This window comes from Arvicola amphibius, chromosome 10 (genome assembly GCF_903992535.2).
Source record: "Arvicola amphibius chromosome 10, mArvAmp1.2, whole genome shotgun sequence".
NCBI classification, from domain to species: Eukaryota; Metazoa; Chordata; class Mammalia; order Rodentia; family Cricetidae; genus Arvicola; species Arvicola amphibius.
In genome coordinates, this window is record NC_052056.1 from 4,700,415 (window position 1) to 4,714,985 (window position 14,571).

The window sequence follows — 14,571 nt, forward strand, 5'->3', positions numbered from 1 at the left end:
TTATGCTTAAAGAACCAGCTATGTATTTTTATTATTTTCCAGAATTTACTTTTTCACATCTTGTATCATAGAGAAAATCATAAAACAATTCATAGAATTACAAAGGTCAATCAGTCAAGTAGTTAATGAGTGTTAAATTAGTATATTGTGTTAGGATATTATCAAGTGTCCCTTAGCCCCCACCAAAAGGATACAAAGATGGAGAGGTGATGTGGGAAGAGGTGAGAGTTGAGTTCACCATTGTTCAACCTGTTTTTCCTGAACAAACTGCCCATGAGGTCCCTCTGCATCTGGTGGCAAAAGGGCCAAGTACACGGGGGTCTCTGCTCCTTCTTCAGGGCTCTTGGTGGCTTTTGGTCCTGCCATGTCTGTTCTCACCCACCCAGGGCAACAGGCATTGAGGAGGATCTTATCCCCTCTCCTCTGTTCGCTGAATTTCCGGGCGTGGATTCTTGACAGGACTGTCACCCCAATCTTGCTCACCCCATAAGCACTATTAGGCCAGCCTTCTTTCTCATGCACTCCTTTCTTTGTGTCCCCCACAAACTTGTTCATGAGCCCCACCAGCTCCTCCTCTGTGATGGTGTCACTTCGAAACTTCTGCTGCAGCTCCGGGCTGCAGTTTTTCAGGGCCCTGAGACTCAGCATGCTTGATACATTCACCACTCTGCCTAAAACACAGCAGAGATTGCTATGTAAAGAGGTGTACACAAGGATGGCACTTTACCTCTGGAGAGATTTTATACCAGGAAGCTTCCATGTGAGAGAGGATGTGCAGAACAGGACTGAGGTAGAATAAGAAACTGTATTCTTTCCTTCAAGAAAAGTGGGTGGGCAGAGAAGCCAGGTGACTATGGAAACAGCAGCCCTCAGAGGTTCTGGAGATTCAGAGGAGCAGCCGGGGAGAGAGGACATGAGTTCAGATGAGCTATACGTCCTCAGTTCTAAACCAGACCCTCACAGTCCTACAGGGGCTCACTTGTCATCGCTGGTGCGTGGTCAGTGAGGGGTGATCACATGCCATGCAAATAACATGGGGCATTAGCAGTTTTTGAAAACTGTTATGTGATAGTTCTGCAGAGCATGGAACAAGCTGAGGGAGAGTAACATGAGCCTGTACTGTAGTAAGGACAGGTGAGATTATCAAGTGGTGTGAACCACGCTAAAGGCTTGGACTTGTCCCCTGAAGTATCTTTGGGAAGAGAAGACTTGGGAAGACAGGGTGTAGAAACCCTGGACAGGAGCACGCTGAAGAAAGGAGGCCCCCTGGGTGGGGTTGCAGTTTCCCAGTGGAGACCTGCTGTGTTGCTGAGTGAGGGAGGCACTGTGTGGGCACAGTCTGAGGTCTTGTGGGGCAGGGCAGGGCATTGGGACCAGCAGGGTGCGGTTGGTGTGCACCAGGTTTTAGAGAGGAATGGAATCCTAACAGCCCCTAAAGTGTAAGGATGTGGAACAACAGACCGTGGAAGCAGAGTGGATGGTTACAGAGGAGTCGGACATGCAGAGAGAGAATCAGGGGCCACAAAGAATTGAGACCCAAAGAGCAGAGACTCTGTCCATGTTTCAGAGAGGCTGAGGCACAAGGGAGAGGAGCGGCCTGGAGAGCACCCACCAGACTCACCTCGGGGTTTCATTAGAGGGAGCAGCTCAGTGCAGACATCTCGGGTACCAAAAAAGTTTGTTTTCATTGTCACTTCTGCTTGAGTGTGGAAGGGGGTTGGGTCAGCATCTTCCAGGGGAGAAAGAGAATTGAGTTACTTCAGTGGGACTTTGTATACAGGACCTAGAGCCCTAGAAATCCACTGCCAAGTATTTAGTCAGGGCAGTGCCCCACTCTCAATCTGCATATATTTTTTCATTTTTGAAAGAAAGCACCCAGGTGTGGGGGTGGGGCCAGGGAAGGCTTGTGTATCAAGATCTCAAAGTTACTCCCCTCCCTTGCTCTTCTCTTTTTCTCCGCCCAATTCCTTGTTTATTTTACTATCAGGTAATTGTTCTATTCAAGTATACCCATGCCCACCTACTCAACAGCTGGGTGAGGGAAACCTGGAAAAGATGGTAACGGGTTCTAGTTAGGTAAACACTGGCCTCTGCTTTGCCTGCAGCCCCCACCCTGTTCCTTATCTCTCAGGGGACCTGTTTTAGACTCCCAGGACAGACTTTCCCTGCTCTAGCAATGCTGCCCTGAGAGGCAGAGCACACCCTGACACCGCCGGGGAAGCCGCCTGACCTGTCCACACCCCAGGGCTTACTCTTGAAGGCGATGCCTGCGTTGTTGACCAGCACGTCCAGTCCCCCGTACTCTTTGAGCAAAAAGTCTCGCAGGGAGCGGATGCTCTGCAGGTCGTCGATGTCCAGCTGGTGGAACCGCGGGCTCAGGCCCTCTGCCTGCAGCTGCTGCACCGCGGCTTTGCCCCTTGTCTCGTCCCTGGCCGTGAGCACCACGTCCCCCGAGAACTTTCGACAGAGGTCACGCGTGATGGCGAAACCTATGCCTTTGTTAGCCCCGGTCACCAGCGCCACGCGGCTGCAAGACGACATGGCTGGGTGGGTGTAGAGTAGGGGTCGGAGAGCAGCGTACCTGGGGTTGCCTCTGCAGCAGGAGACAGCTGGACAGACAGTCCACGCAGTGTTTTCTTCTGGTTGTAGGTTGGAGCGAACAGCATGGGCGCATTGCGCAGGCGCATCTCTTGATTCCGCCCCCAAGAGGGCGTGGCGTAGCAGGCCGCTGCTCTGGGTCTAGCTTTCTTTAGACTTTCTTCTGAAATTGGGCGATTGTTTTGGTGGTGTATATTTATGGAGTGGTGGCTCACCTTCGCAGGATTGGGCTTATTAATATAAAAACTTCCAATGAAAGAAACGTGCTATATTTCGCTAGCCCAGAGCATGCAGGGTGTTACTGGGTTTTAAAAACCAGCCACAAAAAAACCGGCTGGGCCAGATATCTCATGGGTATTTCAGGCTTTCTCCTTAGGGCAACTTGGAAGCCAGCAGCCAGGAAGACTGCAGGGGAAGGTCGGAGAGAGGGTGCTGCAGCTGTCCACCTGGCAGTCAGGCATTCGGCTTGCCCATGCTACTGACTGTTCCGCTGTGCTCGTCTGAATTTGCACTGTATTCCTCAACTTGCACACCAGACCTCTGTACCTAGTCATCCTGGTGTCTAGTAAAATAACGCGCTGTCCTTTAAGTCATAGGAACTTACAGAGATGTAGGATGACCTCTTAGAGAAGGTGAGGATTCAGAAGTCGTGTTGAATTTCCCACTGCATGTAAAGCAAAGCTCTTGGATAATCCTTGGGCAGAAGCGTTCCTCCCTAACCGCAGGGACTTCTCTTTACACACTTCTAATGCCTGCCTTTCCTGGAGGTGAGGACTGAAGCATACAGAGGCAAGGGCCATCTGGGAAGGTGCTCTTCTTCACTCAGAACAGCACACGATGCAGCCCTTATTCCCCTTTGAAGATGACAGGATGCTCTGTGCTCAGAAAGTCTACAGTGGGTTCAGTAGAGGGGAACGAATCCTCACTGTTCCTGACACCCAGGAACTAGGGATCCAAGGTCAGGTTCCCTTTCCTTACTGTTGAGCAGGTTGCTACAGCCACAGTGGCCCTTTAAAGAAAGTAAGACGTTTGATTGCACTGACCTCAGTATGCACGAGTGCAGTGGGATTGGGAATACAGTGAAATCCAGGAAACAGGTGAGACCTTTCCACGATGGAGGATTCTGTTGTTTCCTATAGATTGTATGTAGTAAATTCCCATTTTAGGTCAGCCCTCTAGTCAGCTGTTTACCAAGCATTAATAGCCAGAAAAAAGGCTTTCAGGGGTGGAAGACTCAGCAGTGAGGGCAGGTGCCTGGAAAACCCAGCAACCTGGGTTCAATCCCTGGAACCCAGGCAAAGGCAGGGTGGATGTACTGATTCTTAGAAGTGGTTCTGACACTTCTGCAGGTTTGCAGTGGGGTTTCGTCTGGCACACACGAAGGTGCACTCACACATGCACACTCATTATTGTGTATGTGCATAATAACTTTTTAGAATTCAGGAAGGATCTTAGCTTTTCTCCAACTAAATAAATTGTAAGGATGTGTGTGTGTGTGTGTGTGTTGTGCTTCCTTGTCTGTGTGGCTGTGCATACCTGGTGTCATTGGAGCCCAGAAGAGGGTAACAGGTATCAGTTTCCATGGACTGGAGGTTGTTATCCATATTGTCGGTGCTGGGCATCAGAATTCCCCGTGCTGTTAACTGCTGAGTCATTTCTGCTGCACCTGCCCCTTGAAGTTTTTGTGGAAATACTTGAAAAGTCTCAAGATACTGTAAGAAATATTAGAAAAATTCTGCATATTTTCAACAATATTGTAAAAATATACATAGGGAGAACGAGATAATCTTCCTTCCTATTCAGACTTCTCTTTTGCATTCATAGTTAAGTCCTTTATCCTATATAGTTTCATTGGAATTATAGATTTGTACCAATCACAGTGTCGGAGATGGGCTTTGATAAAGATTCTGTTTACTAGAGTAGGGGCCTGGGCATTAGAAAAATAAATCAAGTGAACAAAGATGTGAGTGAAAATAATAAACAGAAACATAGGCTAGCACCCGGAGGGAGTTCGTGAATACTGCACTTGCCAATGCTTAATTTCCATTAGCTTATCATACCCCGACCCCAAAAGGTAGGAGTAAGATAACCAACTATATTAATACGATACAAGGACATGAATATACCAGTTGAATGTTGCAGGTTACATTCTTAAACATTCTGTTGCCAGAAGAAGACAAGTATTGCTTACATGCTAGACCAAAAGCATTCTGTATGCAAACCACTTCCTGTGTGGAATCCATAGGCAACTCCGTAAGGTAGTAAAATCTTAGTAGGTTCCTTAGAGTTCTTTTTGAGGTAGAAACTGATCTACCTCTCTATACTTGAAATAGAAGGTCTGGATATTAGCCACACCTGTTGACAATAACCTTGAGAGAACAGAACCCTCTGACCTTAATCTAGGTGAGGCCTTTGTTTGAGGTAGAAGCAGACAATAGCCTTGAAGAAAAAGAAGTTCTAACTCTCTGACCTTCAGACAGGACAGAAATAGGCTCACATTTGTGGGCCTCTGCAACACAGGCAATACATGAAACACATCAGTGCATGGATCCTCCTGTTGCTGTTTCTTGAGGAAACACCCCTGCATTGCTCCTCAGTGCTGAGCACTGTTAGGCAGGTGAAGGCACACTGTGCTTGGTCCTGCTGTTTTCTCAGTCTGGATAAGTTAACAGTTTGTGCTTTTCTCCTTTATCACAGTGAGTATTTGCTGCAAGTTCCACACTACTAGATACTGTCTTCTGTTGTTGCACTTAGCCTGAGTTAGAAGGATGTGCATTGAATTAGTTCAGTACTAGAGCCACTCAGTGTTCGTTCAGGGCCTATAAGGAACCTTGAAGGCGGCAAGGATCCTGCTGCAGAAGAGAATCATGGATGATTTAGGACCACCTGAAGGCACACTCAGCCCCCCTTCCTACTATGCACTTCTGGGAACCATGCTAGGATCTTTCTGGTCATTCTAGGTTTACTTCTTGGGCCTTGCATTAGAAATTGCCCCATTTATTGAATACATTTCAGGTCAGACCAACGCCATTCAAGATAAACTTGACTCTTGTCTCGGTGGTGGGGTAGAATTCGTTACTGAGTCCCACAGAGGGGTCTGCATTCTCCTCTAGAAACACTGCTCTTTTTATGCCAACTCAAAGATGGTTCAGTACGGGACCCAGAAGCTTCGGGATAAGGTCTTAACAACCCAACCACAGTCTCTTCTCTGAATGGACTCCTGGTCCCTGCCATCCTGCTCCTCCTGCCTTCCTCTTAATCCTCCCTATCTTTATGTTTTTGCCCTGTCTTTTAAACTTTTCTTAAAAAACAGAAATTTCTCTTGGGTCTATGGACAGAAATTAGTCCATCACGCAAATCAAAGTAAAAAGTGTGCCTTTTAGAGTCATCCCAGTCTGAAAAACTTCTAAAACGATGTCCCCTGTCAAAAGGAAGTAGCCAGAGAGAAATCTCCCGTATCCTTTTTATAAAAAAATGGATCTGGAACGCCCCTCCCCCACAAACAGCCAAATCCCTGAAATTGAACTCAAACAGTTCTTCAGTGATTGTACACCCTCTCCAAAAAAAAAAAAAAAAAAAAAACCCAAATCAGCTGATACCTCCTATTCCAGTCACCAGAGGTTGCAAAGGCAACTGTCCCTGTAGTCCCCATTCTGCCCTTAGGAAACTCACTTTCTCCCTTCCACATCCTTAGCTAGAAAAACCCTGCCTAAAGCATGGGACCTCTGGTCTTTGACTGACTAAGTCCTGTGCCCTGATCATGCACAAATGGCCAGAACTAGAAACGCCCCTTCCCTGGCATTGACTAAAGCTTGCTCCTTGCTGTTTGAGGACGTCTGCGTTCTCATCTTTTATTTTTTCCTACGAGCTTCTTACTTTTTCCTTATACTTTGGCCCTAACAATTCCGGTAACAGCCTCGGAACAAGACTAATGCGTACACAGAGGTGGATGAGGGGATAGCTGCCTGGGAAAAGGGTGTGCCCGGGTCCTGGCAGAGGGAGAGCAGGGCAAGGTGGGAGCCAGGTAAACCAGCCTGGTGCAGGGCTGCAGGTGTGTGTGTATGGGGGGGGGAAGGGGGAGGGCTGGGGAACTGCGCGTGCGCAGCAGTGGCGCAGGCTCGCGACACGCAGCCGCTTCCTCCACAGCTGAGCGCGCCGCCTGCGTCTCCACACCCGCCACGCGCGGTTCCCCAGGTGAGCGGAGGACTTCCGGGTTGGCCCGGCGTTGCCTGGGGAACGGCAGCGGGGTTCGGTTGGACTTCCCGAGTTCTGTGCGGATCCTGATCCCAATTTCCTGGTCCTGCCTGCAACCTCTCCCCGACCGGAAGTCAGGACAGGATCGAGCCCTGTGCAGGCGCAGGATGCACGGTCGTCTGTCCCCAGTCTGTTTGCCTGTGTGGGCGACGTGCAGGGATTGATGGGGTCCTCCGGGACTGTGCTTTGGCCCTTGGCTATCACTGGGGTGCTGGTGGGAAGCAGCGGTGCAGGGCTTCGGTGGAACTGCACGTCCCTGTGCACCCACATCTGGGCACCGGCGGGGACCAGGCCTGCACGTCCAGTGTTCCTGCCGAGGTAGATTATTAACGCTGCCTGCGCGGCTGACCTGGAGGTTCATTTCTGCCCTGGCATTTTTTTCTTTCTTTTTAAGAAACAGATTTTGAAGTCATTTTACATAGGTATAACATGTCAAATATGTGTAAATCACTTATGCCGCTTTAGTATGCACCTATACAGCACAGGGTAGGGCGTGAAATAGAAAAAGCTTTCAAATAGTGTTCTTTAGGTCGTTTAGTTATAGAGTTATACTCTTTCTTCTCCTCTCTCCCTCCCTCCCTCCCTCCCTTACCCCCCTCCCTCCCTCCCTCCCTTCCCTCCCTCTCTGCTCAGAGGCAGGCCCCAAAGGGATCTATCTTATCTTGTGTATAAAGGTGTTTTACCTACATATGACTGTGTACCACGTTCGTGCAGTGTGTGTGGAGGCCAGAAGGGACATCAGATCCCTTAGGACTGGGATTACACTTGGGCACTAGGAACTGAGCCTGACTCTTCTGTAGGAGCAGCAGGAGCTCTCAACCACTGAGCCATCTCTCCAGCTGCCTCCCATCTCTTAATTTAGAATTTTCTTCAATTTTGTTATTATTATTATTGTTATTATTATTTTGTTTTTTTTCGAGACAGGACTTCTCTGTGTAGCTTTGGAGTCTGTCCTGGAACTAGCTCCAGCCTGGCCTCTAATTCACATAGATCTGCCTGCTTCTGCCTCCCAAGTGCTGGGACTTCAACTTTATTTTTCCTCACTATTTCTTGTTTAATTTTTCGTCTTAGCGTATATCTTCCAAAAAAATGCTTGCATTTATTTCTGTTAATTCCTACAGTTGGTCCCCACTCTGTTGCCTGTTATTTCCTGGATTTTCCCTTTTCGGAAAGCTTTCGAGAGACTAATGTAGAAAGCAGTGGTTATTCTTTTGTCTTCTGCTCATCTCTGACTTGTGTTCCTATCTTGGTTTTCATTTCTCTCTAACGTAGTTATATTTATTCCTAGACCCTAGTGTCTAAAAATCTAGTTGACACTGATGGGGGTTTATTTCTTCTTTCTAAGACTTTTGAGCTGATGGGTGCCTCAAGGACTGTGTATTCTTTTTGGTATCTATTTATTGTTACTTTATGTGTGTGGGTGTTCTGCCTTCACAGACGTCAGTATGCACTGAGCCCTGTCTCCAGTTCCCGTGCGTCCTTGAGTGCTGCTGGCACTGAACTGTGAAAGTCACCAAAGGCTCCATCTAGGAAGTCAGCTGTGAGAGTCTAGTCAGCAGGACCTCCAGAGGGTTTTCTTTCCTCTTTTTAGAGCAGAGGTCTTAACCTTCTTCATGCTGCTGCCCTTGTTCCTCATGTTGTGGTGACCCCTGCCATAAAATTATCTCACTGCTATGTTGTAGTGATACTTTGTTTGTGTTTTAACAAAAAAAGCTTGCCTGAAGATCAGAGTGTAGAGCTAAGCCACTAGAGGCCAGGCGGTGGTGGCTCATGCCTTTAATCCCAGCACTAGGGAGACAGAGACAGGCGTGATGTGGCTGGGTGGAGAGAGGAATATAAGGCGGTCTGAGGCCGCAGTCTTCAGTCTAAGGAACAGTCTGAGGACAGGATCGCTCCTTTGGTCTGAGCATTGGTAGAGGTAAGAACTCTAGTGCCTGATTGCTGTGCTTCTCTGATCTTCCAGCATTAACCCCTCGGTCTGACTCCGGGTTTTTATTATTAATACCTCTTAGAATTTGTGCCATACTACATCATAACTGTAACTTTGCTACTGTTATGAATTGTTCTGTAAATATCTGATGTGTAGGATCTATGATGTAGGACCTCCGTGACTGCCATGGTTGAGACCCACAGGACCCACAGGTTTAGACGACCCATTATGGGTATTTGTTACTGCAGGAATCCTGATTTATCACTTGGTAAAAGTTTTGGCGTACAAAGCTTTTAAGAAAAGGATTTTTTTAAAAATGAAAACATTCACCAAAATGTGTATTTGTATATTCACTCATCCACCTAGTGAGTAAGGTTGAGACTCTCCTTATTTTAGGTTGAGCTACGCAGGGGCTCTCGTTTTAATATGCAGAAGCGAAGAGGAAGAACGGGGAGAGTCAGAAGGCGAAGACGGTGCTGTGACTCCAGAGGAGGTGACTGGGGAGGGATCCTGTGTGCTTACAGTGTTCCTCGTGGGAGAGCCCTGTGTGGACGAGGGTCTGCTCACACAGGATTAATCCAAAACTTTCACTTTAGCCTTAGGCAGGCTCTTGAGACAAGGGGAAAAAGCAGCCACATTCTTCACCAAAATATCACAACAACAAACTCTAGGCAACATAATAAAATTCTCCCCTGAAATCTCTTGAGCCAGCCCCCAGCAGTTCAAGTAACGCTTAGCACCACTGTCTTCCCTGTTCCTACTCATATGAATTATTAAGCGGTGATTAAAGCATTCCACTGCTTTCCTAACCCAAAGTACCAAAGTCCAAAGTTCTGCAAGCAAAAGCATGGCCAGGCCTATCACAGCAATACTGTTACCAATCTCTGTTTTAGTTAGGGTTTCTATTGCTATGAAGAGACACTATGACCACCTCAACTCTTAGAAAGAAAACATTTAATTGAGGTGGTGACTTACAGTTCAGAGATTCAATTCTTCATCGCCATGGCAGGGAGTGTGGCAGTATAGGCAGACATGGTGCTGACTACCTCTTGATCAGAAGGCAGCAGGAAGTAGACTCAGATACTGGGCGGTATCTTGGTCGTAGGAAACCTCAAAGCCTGCCCCCACAGTGACACACTTCCTTCAACAAGGCCATACCCACCTCAGTAAAGGCACACCTTCCTAATAGTGTCTCTCCTTATGAGATTATGGGGACCAATTACATACAAGCTACCACAGTATATATTTCTCTCTCTCTCTCTCTGAGACTGAGTAAATTAACAGAATAACTTGCAGTAGAGGCTGGGAAATGTAGCATCAAGGTTCTGGATAACTTGGTTCCTGGAAAGGGCTGCGTGCCTGCCCGGTGGCTAGCTTGTTTCTCACCGTGTCCTCGTGTGGTGAGGACGTCTGTGTTCTTCCTACTTTTGTTGGAAAGGGGTGCTGGCCATCAGATCCATGTCTTCAGGCATAAGTGCATGCTGTACCACTGAGATACACCCTAAGTCCTCCCTGTACTTCTTAACCGCTGAGCCATCTCTCCAGCCCCACCCTGTGTCTTCTAACCCTGGTCGTTCACTTTAGAGTCCATTTCCAGCTCTCACGAGATCTTCAGTATATATCTAAAAGAAACATAAAATCTAAAAGTCATGTTTATTATGTACTTTTTACTTGTTTTCAGCAGTATTTTATAGCTTTTGATGTATAAGTCGTTATCTATACAAACATATACATATATATTTGGATCTATTAAGAATTTCATATTTTGTCAGGCAGTGGTGGTGCACACCTTTAATCCTAGCACTTGGGAGGCAGAGACAGGTTCTCTAGAGTTTGAGGCCAGCCTGTCTATAGACTGAGATCCAGGACAGCTTGGGCTACACAGAGAAACCCTATCTCAAAAAGCAAGCAAGCAACAAACAAACAAACAAACAACAGCAACAAAAAGCAAAAAACAAGCCTCCCCAATCCAAAATTTATATTTTAGTAGTATTTTTGGAATTTTATTTTTTTAGTTATTACTAATATATGTAAATATAATTAATTTTTATATATTAATTTTTATCTTACAACTTTGCTAAACTCATATGTTATTTTGATATTTTTCTTAGATATTCCATGATCATGCCTATGTGTTCTGAAAATTTTGTTTTTCCCCCCAATTTGGTTCTTTTATTTATTTTCCCTTATTACACTGGTTATATAGATTTTATCTTTTTGAGGGAAAATGAGAGATGTCTATCTTTTTCTTGCTCCTTGTCCTACAGGAGGTCTCTTAACTTTTCACTGTTGCAGGCTATTTGTACACTGTGTGAGATACATTGCTGTGATTGGTTTAATAAAGAGCTGAATGGCCATAGCTAGGCAGGAGGTGTAGGCAGGACTTCCAGGCACAGAGAGAGGAAGTAGGGGGAGATCATCGAGGTGCAGAGGAGATGCCATGAGACATGGAAGGAGTTGGACTTACAGAATGAAAAAGAGGTAAAAAGCCACATGGTGAAATTTGATCAATAGAAACAGGTTAATATCAGCTTGAGAGCAAGTTAGGAACAAGCCTGAGCTATAGGCTGGGCTTTCACTGTGACTCACAGTGTTACTGTTTGGGAGCTGGCTCGCCACCGGGCAGAGACAGACTCCTTAAATTTCCCTGTTAGTGTGGCAGCTGCATGGCGGTGCTGGGAATGGAGCCAGGACTAAAAGTGTGGAGCAGACGTTCTACCCAGGGCCATAGCCCCTGCCCTGCTGTCTCGTCCCCCACCAGTGTTTTCGTTGTATGTTATTTATCTGGGCTTGGGAATTTCCTTCTGCCTTCATTAGCTGGTGATTTTTATCAGACTGATGTTAGATTTTTATCAAATATTTTTGTGCATGCATTGAAATAATCATATAGCAAATGACTTTTCTGTTTAGTGTGTATCATTTTCATTTTTAGCAAGATTCTTTCTCTTTGTGATCTGCCTGTCTGATCCGCTTCATCAGAATTGTGCCTTTGCATGCTGACCACTGATACAACGCTGTTAATGGTGGTGTCCCTGCCTCTCCTGACAGTGAACGAGAGCCACAGACCTGAGTTTATAGAGCTGAAAAGATGGCTGAAAGACAGGAAGTTTGAAGACACAGGCTTAGTACCTGCCTGCTTTCCAGGTGAGAGTCATGTGGAAGGTGGGGACGGGGTGGGGGGAGGCAGGGGTGGTTCCTGCAGTGGCTCTGTCATTTCCGGAAGCACATCTATTGCTGTATTTGGGCTTTGCCATTTGTTTATGCTTTACCCTGCTTTTCTGTGGAAGGGAATGACAGATGAGGAAGAAAAATTACATTTGAAGAAGGAGAATAATAAAAATAAGAAAGATGAAGCCGTGAAGCCAGGTGTGTGGTGCACGCCTTTAATCCCAGCACTCAGGAGACAGAGGCAGGCAGATCTCTGTGAGTTTGAGGCCAGCCTGGGTTATATAATGAGACCTTCTCTCAAATTTAAAAAAAGAAAAGGAAAAGTAGATGTAGCCATGATAAGGACAACACGTGAAGACATAAAGTCTTACGCACTTGTGTGAAGGCAACCTTAGACGTGTCTTTAAAGAGGCCATACGACCAACAGGACCTGAGGGACACACCTCAGTGCTCATATTCCTTAGCTCTTGGGGAAACCTAATTAAACAACCTTGAGATTTCATCTCACCCCGGTCAGAATGGCTGACATCAACAAAACACCTGGCAGCACATGCTGGCTGGCTGTGGAGAAAGAGGCCCCCATTCACTGCTGGCAGGAAGGCAGATGGATCTTCTACTCCAGATACCAGTACGGAGAATCCTCAAGAAAACTGAAAAGCGAATCTACCATATGATGGAGCTATATCCACTCCTTGGCATATGTCCCAAGGACTCAATAGATTCTTGCTCAGCCATGCTAATTGCTGCTCTATCCACAAGAGCCAGGAAATGGAAATGGCCTGAATGTTCTTCAGCGGATGAACGAGTAGTCAAAATGGTGGTGTACTTAGTGGAGCTCTGTTCCACTGTACAGAAATAGGAAAGTGTGAAATTGTAGGGAAATGGACGGACCTAGAACAGACCACACTGTGTGAGGTAACCCAGGCCCAGAAAGGTAAACAGTGGCTCCTGTCTCCAAAGCCTCAGATCTAAGTGTGGCTGCCACCCGTCATGGGCGAAGCCTTTCTTTAGGGCAGACTGCCACAGAGACCACAACTGGACACACTGCAGAGATCAGCAGACCGTGGGAACCCAGCTCCAGCAGACACATCTACATCATAGTGTCTGCGTCTGGGGCTCTGGGAACATCTCTGAGGAAGAACGCCTGTAAGAGCCAGAAACCAGGACGCCCGCTGTGCTGTGAAACAGTCTTTCGTGGAAATGACTGCACACACAAGACCAGAAGAATGGCGGTAGCGATGGGCACGATAATGTAGAAGGGGGATACTTTGTGGGTCCCACCCCTAGATGGAGAGCCGATGCCTGCTGGGAGGAGAATTTGCCTCACCCAGGCACGAGCTTCCTTATTGATGAGCCAGCACAAAGCGGTCAGCCTTGAAATGAGAAAACCTGAGACTGTCAAGTTAGATGTTTGGGTGTTCCTGGAACCTCAGCCTGAAGGAAAGACCTGGGCTGAGTCCTCAAAGGCACGGCACGGCACGGCACTTGTGTTCTGAGCGTAGGACTGCCTAGCCTTATCCCTTGAGGTTTGGTAGTATTTGGGGAACTGTGCATGCGGGTGGGATTCCCAGGCCCAGGAAGGGTGCAGTTATCTGAGGGTGAGGCGTGCTCCAGCCACACTTGAGGTGCTTGTTCTGTACCATGATGTGCTCCAGGGGAGGGACCCTTGGTGTGGCTCTCAGCAAATACTGTCCCTTAGGCAGTTTGGGTCTCTTCTTTCATGTTGGAGGAGCACTCTGCCTGCTCCCACAGTCATCTGAACCTAGGCAGGCTACTGTTCTCTGGAATTTGATAGCTTTTTGTGGAGGCTAAGTTGGCATTAGTTTGGATCTATTTCTCGGAAGTTGGGCAATGTCCTATGGACATGGGTGAGCAGCATCTGCAGAGCAGACAGTGTGCCCTTTGGGAGGACTCGGGTCTGGTGTAGCAGAGACAGTTCTGCAGTTGGGACCCATTGTTCTTCACACGCTCAATAGCTAAAAACACATGCTACTGGATTGTCCCTCTGGCCGCTTGTTAGCTTAATTTGGAATAAATTAGCTTCTTTTACCTCCCAAGGTGAATGATTTCCCATGTGGCCCCAGGTGAGAGGTGCACATGATGGTACTCCCTGTTGGTCATTTGCACATGGTGGCTCTGGAAGATTTGAGCTGCCAGTCTGAATAGCAACACAGGATAATTGTCACTTGCAGGTTATAGAGCTGGATGTTTGCCATAGTGAACTGTGGATGCATTCAGGGAAGCAAAGGAGGAAGGGCTTAAGGTAAACTGGAAGGGTGGCGTAGTTATTTTGAAACAGTTGTCCACAGTCACAGAAACCCAAGGGCAGTGTGAGTCTAGGGTCAGACACTGACTGCTGGGCAGGTGTCTTCTCAGGACGACTTATGTAAAGTTAGAGTTTAGCAGAATATTTTATGCTAGTTCCTATTGTAAGACAATTAAGTATGAAGCGCCTCCCGTTTTGACTCTCCCCGACTTTACCTGTCAGGGTTTGACAACATTCACAGGACCGTCTTTGGTCAAGGTCTCCGCTGGTGTGAATATATTGTCAGCCAAGGACAGGATGTTTAACTCTGTGTTTTCATGTCAAAGCCTGGTCACTGGTGATATGGGAGGGTCTT

General features: G+C 47.0%; 2 protein-coding genes across 2 annotated transcripts in view; one reads left to right on the plus strand and one right to left on the minus strand.

The window, feature by feature from the left end:
- LOC119824713 (carbonyl reductase [NADPH] 1) lies at positions 1 to 9,817 on the minus strand. Its single transcript, XM_038345115.1, has 5 exons — positions 9,758 to 9,817; positions 4,135 to 4,310; positions 2,253 to 3,607; positions 1,622 to 1,729; positions 1 to 671 (listed from the first exon to the last, which is right to left on the minus strand). Exons 3-5 carry the CDS (start codon positions 2,539 to 2,541, stop codon positions 235 to 237), a joined length of 834 nt encoding a protein of 277 aa, XP_038201043.1. The 5' UTR covers positions 2,542 to 3,607; positions 4,135 to 4,310; positions 9,758 to 9,817; the 3' UTR covers positions 1 to 234.
- The window catches only part of Setd4 (SET domain containing 4), a 24,453-nt gene continuing 17,716 nt past the window's right edge, over positions 7,835 to 14,571 (plus strand). The window contains exons 1-3 of the mRNA XM_038345117.1: positions 7,835 to 8,770; positions 9,179 to 9,275; positions 11,831 to 11,926. Of these exons, the coding sequence (XP_038201045.1) occupies positions 9,209 to 9,275; positions 11,831 to 11,926 (163 nt within the window). The 5' untranslated portion in view covers positions 7,835 to 8,770; positions 9,179 to 9,208. The remainder of the gene's footprint in view (positions 8,771 to 9,178; positions 9,276 to 11,830; positions 11,927 to 14,571) is intronic.